The sequence below is a fragment of the Triticum aestivum genome, chromosome 7B (assembly GCF_018294505.1).
Source record: "Triticum aestivum cultivar Chinese Spring chromosome 7B, IWGSC CS RefSeq v2.1, whole genome shotgun sequence".
NCBI lineage: Eukaryota > Viridiplantae > Streptophyta > Magnoliopsida > Poales > Poaceae > Triticum > Triticum aestivum.
This window is the reverse complement of record NC_057813.1, coordinates 126,149,818-126,159,206: the sequence shown is the minus strand read 5'-3', so window position 1 is coordinate 126,159,206 and position 9,389 is coordinate 126,149,818. Positions and strand designations below refer to the sequence as shown.

Here is a 9,389-nt window from a genome sequence, read left to right as displayed (position 1 = left end):
TCTGCGGCGGCTGGATCAATATTTCGTCGACTCCCCTAGGGTTTCTGAAATATTGTGGTATTTATAGAGCAAAGAGGCGGTTCGGGGGGCACCCGAGGTGGGCACAACCCCCCATGGCGCGCTTGGGCCTGCTGGCGCGCCCTGGTGGGTGCTACTCACCTCGAGCAGCCCTCAGGTGCTTCCTTGGCCCATTGGCTTTCTTCTGGTCCAAAAAAATCCCTCGAGGAGTTGCGTTGCGTTTGGACTCCGTTTGATATTGATTTTCTGTGATGTAAAAAACATGCAAAAAACAATAACTGACACTAGGCACTATGTCAATAGGTTAGTACCAAAAAATGATATAAAGTGACTATAAAATGATTGTAAAACATCCAAGAATGATAATATAACAACATGGAACAATCAAATATTATAGATACATTGGAGACGTATCAACTTACCTTTGGGTTTAGGCTTTTTGTGAGTTGGAGGAACAATGGAAGTGGGTGGTGTTTGAGGCCAAAAAAAGACCTCTAAATGAAGATCCAGATTCAGTATCCTGGTCTTTGACTAGTAAGGGGAAATTTACCGGTAAATTTGTATATGAATGATTGGAGAGAAATTTATCTGGTCCAGTTACAAATGGGTGTGGAAAGCTGCAATCCTCTTGAAAAATTAAAATTTTCTTGTGGCGGTTGTTTCAAAACGCTGTGCTTACGCGCAACAACATGCGTCGTAGGAATTGGCTGGGGAATCGTATATGTTCGTTCTGCACAAACATGAAAACTGCTAACCATCTCTTTTTCACTTGCCCGCTTGCCCATACGGTTTGGGGTGTGCTGGGTGTAATTGGTATCTACTTGGTATTAATATATATTCTTTTTCTTGAAATTTTTTTGCCATATAGGCGACTTGCACCATGTTACCTGTCGCGCAGGGAGGTGACAAAGAATTGACAGTCGAAAGCACCCTTCCTTCAAAGCTGGAATCGAGCCCGGCCGGGCGAACCGTAGTCTTGTCTCATCCAGGACAATTATTTGGTTGATTGCTACAGTTACAACCTCGGAGGAAAATCCCCCCGGTCGCAGTAGAGTTCGTCTGATCCCCGAAGTTGAGACAGCTGCCTCCGACCTACTCCACCGCTGGTCAAAGACGCCCAGCCGTGCACCACTCGGAAAGTTGAAATTCATGGCGCATGATCACGCGCGTCGGACACAGAGTTTTACAAGTCACAATCTCTTCCTCTCAACTGGTCGTGGGTCATGACGAAGTTGGATTGACACCATCACTTGTTAATGATGAGAAAATAGCATAAAATAGTTTTTATGTACTGCATTATAGGCAACTACAAATACAAATAAATAATCACGGCCACACGACACACGTACGGCGTTTTTCAACTAGGAGATCTCCGCGGTGGCACCATACGACGCATGCAGCAATGTAATTTGCCATTTGCCCGAAACCGTGTCGCTCCTGAACTTGTGGCGGCCGGTTTCAGCTTTCAACTAACAAATGCGAGTTTCCCTCCTACAAGCTAGGTAGCTCGAGCAGCTTAATACCAGTTATCACACGCACGTACGTAAGATGCTACGAAAAAGGCGCGAGCCTGGTAACAAACCGTGGCAAAGTTTTGAGCAGTTTCTTGGAAATTAGCTAGGGCGGGATCGACTCCGGATAAAACATTGAAAATTCAGGCCAAGTTCAGGAGGGAATTCAAATGTCTTGACCGTATCAGTTGACAGGTACGTATCGGAGACGACCCAAGTACTACACAGTGTCGACGACAAACCAAATTAAGCTTCTGCCTAAATTAAGTACGCTCAATCTCTGTTGAACGCCTTCGGAAAAAAAATCCCTGTTGAACGCTAGGTCAAACCAGACCCCTGTCAAGTGCCTTGGCCCCCAAGGCGTTTCCCTGGTCAAAGTAAACCGTATTTCCACGTGTGTGAACATATGTCGAGCTCCTTATATATACATAGAATTTGTACAAAAAAAAAGTCTGTTTCAAGAAAAATAGAAATGTATTTTTGTTGCAGACAATAGGTACATTGTACGTACAACTCAAAATATGTGGGAGATTCATGGATATATGCATGTATCTGTTCCCGTGCGTGCTCTGTTCAAGACGCGCGACACGCTCGTGCCTTCGACGCTTCTTCGTGCGCGCGCAGTTTGCTACCTCTCCATGCGCGCGCGCGCGCACGAACGCACCGCCGGGTAGGAAGAAGAACGGATCGCTTTCGTTTCGACGATGGAATTCTACGACGGAATGCGAGATACCGACCGCGCGCGCTCGCCGGCCCTGCGTGCCGCGCGCATTGACTTTTCATCAAACGGGACGCGCGAAAGCCAAGTCGCCGCACGTAACCGGCATGCAACTTCCTGCCTAGTCTCCACGCCTCGCTAGCTCCATCGACCGCCTCTTCGCTCCTGCCTGCGTTATATATAGGCGCGACCCGTTCATTCCATAGCTACTACCACCTCGTTGAAGAATTACATCTCGACGACATTGCCAAAACCCAGCGTCGTGCAGCCCCCCTACAAGCTTGTTGCAAAGGGAGAAGAGAGAGACAGAAGAAGAAGAAAGCCAAGGTTGACGAGATCGATGGCCGTCTTGAGGAGGACGATGAAGCTCGCTCTGCCGATGATCGTGGCGGCGTTCCTACTTCTGGCGGTGCTCGGCGAGGCGCGGCCGCTGGGCGGCGCCGACTGGGCGGCCGCAGGAGGGACCCCGCTGCCGGGCGCGTCGACGACCATGGCCCAGGCGCTCCGGCGGCTGTACACGCAGCGGCTGACCGGGCCTGGCGCCTCGTGCACCACCAACAGCCCGAACGTCCCCTGCCCGCCGTAGAGGCCGGGCGGCCGGCGGCGCGACTCGGCCGTCCTCCACGACCACCCCTTCCTCTCTCGGGTTTTTGACGGACCAGCCCGGGCGGTGGTGGCGGGCTCACAGTGTTCGCATGTTCTTTTTCCCTAGCTAGGACATGGTTGGATTGATTGAATTCGTTGGTTGGTTTCTTGGAGATCTTTTTGTTGCCCGCGCGTGCTCTTCGCCGGGTGTTGATTTGTACAGAAGAAAAGATACTCGTATACTTGGTAGGATCTGTTCATTTGAATAAAACATAGGCAAGGTGCAAAAGTGCGCCAGCAACACATGTATATTCCTTTCTCTATAAAGTGTTATATTTTGTGATCAATTGTCAAATCTTGACAAAGCACAGTTTACAGTTATGTACTCTAACTCAAAAAAAAAGTTATTGCTCCGATTTTGATTAGTGGATCAACAAAAACGTGTCAGCTGTGTACGCATGCCTGGAAGTTTTTTTTTTACAGAGAGCTTCATTGCACTTGCGTGGAAGTGGAAGCTGACAGTCGCGTGCGTCACTCATGGCCTCATGAGGCCAAAAGGCAGAACTTTTCATGACGCCACGTGTATGCCTACGGTGGTGTCAACCGTTTCTTGGAAAAGTAGTTGGGCACCTCGGCTCCATTTTGTCCTTCTCTCTCGGCTTGTTTGGCTGGCGGCGAACACAAGTCGTAGGCGGTGCTCACCTGGGCCAATTCGGTCTCCACTGGAGGCCAATATGATAAGTTTCACGATAGCTCTCTGCCGGGCTCACCGCAGCCATTACTACTGATATTTCTCGTCGGCGGCCGGTGTTACCCTTAAAGCATCTACGACCGGGCTCTCCAAACCCTCTATATGCCCGGGCGAACGGCCCAGTCACTGGCCGAAAACCTGACACAGACGGATTTCCGAGAACTCGATTAGAGATGCCTTAATGAGAGATCGGTTCCATGTATTTAGCTAGATTTCCGATTTTTCATGCGTGTGGGCACATGTAGTTTGCTATTGCGTCCATGGCACACGGGGCACCCATGTATCACCAGTAGCATGACATAGAGAAGTCTAACTACAAGCAGCCACCTAGAATGGCCCAGCCCAGCCGGGGTCATAGCTCTTTTTTTTTTGCACATTTTTGCTTTACTATTTTGTTTTACTTTTTCATATATTTCTATATATTCTTAATCTTTACTATCTAAAAGAAACGCAAGGTTCCGTCTCCCATCTTACGTCGCTCGTTTCGTCCACCCTCGCACGTCCATCATTGTGCCTCCCGTTCTTTTTTTTTTTGCCAAACTAGTAAGCGTGCACGTGCAACGCACGTCTCGACTAATATTATATTCGCGTTACTCTACGCGGGTGACATGGAAAAAACCCTACCTGCACCGCAAGACCACCCCCTCCTCCCTCGCTTCACCGTTGTCGGAGGGGCGCCGACAAAGCCACCTGTGCCCCAGGGAAGGTGGAGGCAGGGCATCCTTTCTCGCAGGCTGTTATTTTGGCACAGGTCTCAGGTGATCGGTGGAGCGTGGCGGTCCGATGGTGTGTGACGCGTGCTGCTCATAGGGAGGCGTCCCTCTCAGCAACAGTGCCACCCCTAGACAATGATGGGTGGCGGTGGTGGTTGCGCGGCTCCATGTGGGAGGGTCGTGGCAGCACCTATGTTATCTGTGGGGGCGCAGTCCCAGGAAGGTTTAGCCCCAGTGGTGCCCGTCAGGACGCCCATTGGCGGCTATCTGCTTCTTCTCGCGCAGGTTAGATCCGCGTCTGGTGGGTGAGGTGACATTGGTGTGTCTGGAAGTGATGGTTTGGCGGAGGTAGGTAGGCGTTGGTCAGACTCAGATCTCCACTCCGGTCAACGATGATGCTTGATTGTTTCACCTTCTGTTTTTTAAATAAATGGTAATGAAAATAATACAGGCCCGCTTTTGCCCACCTTGGTCACCGACAAAAATAAGAATTTCCATAGAAAAGATATTCTAATACTAATAAAGATATTACAAATCGACCTATCATTTAAATGAATCATCGTATGCATAGAGCACTGGCACCTAATTATCTCAGTTTTTTATATGTTTAATCAATTGTTATAAAGCGTAGGCATCTTCAGTCTCGTTGTAGTTGAGAAGGTGAACAAAAAAAGACTTCATTCAATTTATTTATTTTTTGCGAAAAGGCCTAGGATTATTGAGTATTAAGCAACACACGTCCTTACAAACCCAAGTTGTAAAAACAGGAATGCTTGTAAGGAAGTAGAAGAAAGAACCGTGAAAATGTTCGGCATTGTTTGGAGAGGAGCGATACCCTCGATGTATTCCGAGCAAGGTATGGCAGATCCCAACGACGGTTCTTCTGCTCTGCAGAGAACTGGCTCAGGCGCCCACTTCGTCCTTATTTCTCTGACGATGAAATTGAACATGTCGTCGCCGCCGCGCTCGCTTCATCTACAGAAAATAATTCCATGCACGTGAAAAGGTCGTCGGGTCTCATGTTGCATGTCTCTATAGAAAACTGAAGAAAAACCAAACCTCGCTCCATCCATACAGTCAATGCATGTGCGTGCGTGCACGAGACATCCACGAAAATAAGAGGTTATACAGTCAATGCATCAAAGTTGTGTGCATCCTCCTGTTTCTGTCCGATGTACTCGCCGCCGGCAGCGCCTTAGGAATGGGCGCGTGCGGGCGCCTGCTGCACGCTGACACAGGTGGAGAGGGACGCAGAGCCCATGGACAACGTCAGCGAGTGCAGGAACGCACCAGAGTTGTCGTGGCTGGCCGGCACGATGGCTCCTTCGTCGTCCTCGTCGTTGCCGGTGTCCACGTCGTAGACGTCTCCTGCAGGCGCCATCCATGGCCTCCTGCCGCCATGCGCCGCCGCGACAGTCGCCGTGGCCTCCTGCCGTCGTGCGCGCTCGTCATGGTCTCCTGCCGCCGATCATCGTCGCCACTTGCCGGTCCGCTCGATCCGGCCCGGTCTGGAGCGCAGGCGTTCTAGTCACAGAAAACAGGACTGCCAGGCTGGTCAGACCGGCACGGACCGTCTCCACCCTGATCTGGTAGCGCGTCGAATCGGAGGTCGCGGCAACTCCGGTGTCCCAGACGGCGGCGACAGAGGTGGTGTGTGTTGTGTTGCAGAGGCAATGGCGGATAGTGCGAGGGATTAGAGAAGATATGTTTTCAGCCGAGGTATAACAGGAAGGGACGATGACGTAGATAGGGAGGGCACAGGGAGGGATGAAGGGGCATGTTTTGATGCCAATAGCATCACACGCGGGGTAGGAAGAGATCAATTAGGTTGAGTGGCTTCCTCTTTTAGTTGATATACTAATAATTAGATGCTCCGGCAACAAAAAAAGATAATAATAATTAGATGACAATTATATATGGTATAGGAGTAATTATCGAAGATTTGGTGGGATGCTTGAGCGGAAGTTGCCGAAGCAGGCGTAGAAAAATTTCGTCCGCCGGTGGAGCGGTCTGCCTTCAGTAATTGCTAATTGCACCTTTGATATCTCATCAGATTAGTTTGATATGTTAGCTTTCATTAATTTAGATGATCAAACGGTGATAATTAATCGATGTGCACTTAACGGGGTATCTTTAAGAAAGAAAATGTTTGCTTGTTTAATAGTAGTAGAGAAGAGATATGTACGTGTACAACACAGATAAGGGTTGGAGTAAGGAGGTCGACGGCGGCATGCGGAGGGCTGCCTCAGAAATTCGAATCGAGAGGTTTGAGCGAGGACCGAACGGCCCAAGGTGGAGGTCTCCAGTCGGAGCGAGATCGCGGTAATTATTGCGTAATTATTAGATCATGGTAATTATTGCTAATTGATTATGATTGATTATTGCTAATTGATTATGATTAAAATAGACTCAGGTTGGTAAGTTTTGCGTAACTATGATGGCGTAGATCATGGTAATTATTGGTAATTGATTTTGGTAAATGATGTGATACAACATTGAGACATTCCGGTCCATTGAGAGATGGCAGATGTATGGCTGAGATGTAATATTTCTGCCACAACTCGATTGTTTAATAGTAATAGTAGATACATCATCCGATATTTGTTTCCAAAAAATGCTGCCCCACAAATCCCATAATTGACGGCCCCGCTCCATCTCACCTTCCTACTTGCCCTCGACATGGATTCTTTCCACCTGTGATCTATGCATCGCTGGCGGCGGCTTCCCACGCGACCTCCATGATGCCGCTTCTCACGTGCCCTCCGCCGCCGCGACACTCTCTCTAGCGCTGGCTTCCATCCTCAGCGTTGAGGACACCGCAGATGCAGCGGGATGAAGGCACGGATTGCCCCTCCCCGACACCCGTCCTTCGGCTGTTCGACATGCTGATAACCCGACGCCCAACCGTCTAGCTCGCGAACTCCAGCGGCGTTGATTCAAGGTCAAAATCCGATCCTCTCTTCTCTTGTGTGCCAATTGATTCATTCACTCTTCCATGCTTATTTTTCTATAATTTTCAGAGAATAGTTTGATCCTGATCGAGAAGATGATGTGTGGAAAGATCATCGGTCACATCAAAGACTGAAGCCGACATCTCCAAGACCAACCTACCTCCTACTTCATTTGTGATGAATCGCACTTGGGTATACAATCAGAATTCACTTGCTTGCTTGCTTGCTTGAGTTCTTCGGTTTAAATCCTGATATTTAGTTCACACAGATATGCGTGGGTTCGTTCCATCATCCCAGATTATCGTTGCATGTATGCAGGCAATCTTTTTATTTTCCTGTCAGCTTCCTTTGTCTTGGATGGAACGTCTGAATCTGCGTGACAACGATTTTGTGTTATATACACTTCTTGCGGTTTCATTTGTGCTTGTGAGTAATAGGATGTTGCTGTGAAATGGTCTATACTTGTTAATTACCTGAATGTTTTATGCAGAATTTGATTGATCATGCCGGTGTCAGACTTTAGTTTCCTGGGTGCATATGGGCCCATGATGTTTAGTTGGTTATAACTATTTCTGATGTGTCAAGGTAATTAACTTACCTGGAACTTTATATCTTTATGCTGCATACTGGCCCGTATCACCCTATTTTATTTGTCAGATGACATGATTGCAGGCTTGGCTACATTTTATGTTGACATCTGCTAAATCTTTCTTATCACTTCATTATTGTCTTGATGGTTGTCTTACTGATAGCCATGTTATAACATCTAAAATTGGACGAAAGGTCAAACCAAGATCTTCACTTGACTATACTGTACCGTCTTCTCACAAATCTTGCCATCATAATGTACATATCTTTTTGTTCCTGGACTGAATCTACATACATTACATGATTTTCCTAATAACGGTCAAATATGTCATGAAGCTTGCCATCATAGTGTACTCTTTTTTTGTTCGTGTGAAAACAACATATTCAGCTAAAAAGGTAAAATTAATTATTACAACATTATTAAAAGAAGTTGATAACGAAATAATTGGCTCTGTTATGCAATCAACTAAATTCTATACAAGAACATTGTTTGTCAATATGATCATGGTTGATTTATTTCCATGACATCATTGTATATATTTATATATTTTGATCATATTTATATATTACAACATCATTGTTTGTCAATATTGTATATATTTTCCTGATATGTACAAAAATATATAATTGTTTATAAAAAAGAGGCATAAAAATGCTTTAAAATATTAATAATGTATTTTAAAAAATAAACATGCATATTAAATTATTCCCGATGTATAAAAAATATACAATGTGTATGCAAAAATTAGAGATAAAGAATGTTATTCATGTAACTGCAATATGTTAAATGTGTGTATAAGAAATGTTCTTGAGTATGCAAAAATGTAAACTGTGTATGAAAAAACATGATATAAAAATATTTGTTTGAAAAAATGTTATTCACGTATTTAAAAAAAGTTCAACGCGTATACAAAAAAAATGTTTCATGTGTTTAGAAAAAAAGGTAAATGTGCATAAAAATGTACCTATTATATATGAAGATAAAGCATAAACCGATGGAAACCAAGAAAGAAACAAAGAAAAGAGATGAAAACCAAGAAAGAAATGAAGAAAAAATGAGAGAGAGAAAACAGAAAAAAAAAATGAAGTCATGAACGAACAAAAGCAGAAAGGAAAGAAAGCCGATGAAAACCATGTAAGGAACGAAGAAAACTGATGAAAAAACAAAGACAATCAAAATTAAAGAAAGTTGGCGAATAAATAGAGAAAAACAAAAGTAAAACATAAAAGAAAGCAAAAAAATGAAATAAAATGCAGAAGAATTAGAGCGGCGTCTCGGTCGATCGGACAGCGAAAAAAAGACAACAATGGGTGGGTGTACGATTCATCTTGATATAAGCCAGATATAGCGCTCGCGAAGGCACACCGTACCCACCGTTGTAACTTGCAATCAGGCTAGCTTGTTTTGGATAGAAGCTTACAGATTCTTTGGAGTGAAATTGCCAAGACTGAATCCAATAACATGGGTGAAGGATCTCCTTGATCCAGACTTTGTAAGTAAAGATGAATCGGCGGTTATTATCTCTGTGGTGTGGGCAGTTTGGAGCAACAGGA

At 45.7% G+C, this 9,389-nt stretch overlaps 1 protein-coding gene across 1 annotated transcript; it reads left to right on the top strand.

Annotated features, from left to right (window-relative positions):
- The first annotated feature begins 1,910 nt into the window (after window positions 1-1,910).
- LOC123160777 (uncharacterized) lies at window positions 1,911-3,154 on the top strand. Its single transcript, XM_044578613.1, has one exon. The coding sequence runs from the start codon at window positions 2,588-2,590 to the stop codon at window positions 2,831-2,833; it is 246 nt and encodes an 81-aa protein (XP_044434548.1). The 5' UTR covers window positions 1,911-2,587; the 3' UTR covers window positions 2,834-3,154.
- The last annotated feature ends 6,235 nt before the right edge of the window (window positions 3,155-9,389 follow it).

What these genes read in the sequence shown, in the direction of transcription:
- LOC123160777 (XM_044578613.1), top strand. Translation starts at nt 2,588, where the DNA reads ATGGCCGTCTTGAGGAGGACGATGAAGCTCGCTCTGCCGATGATCGTG.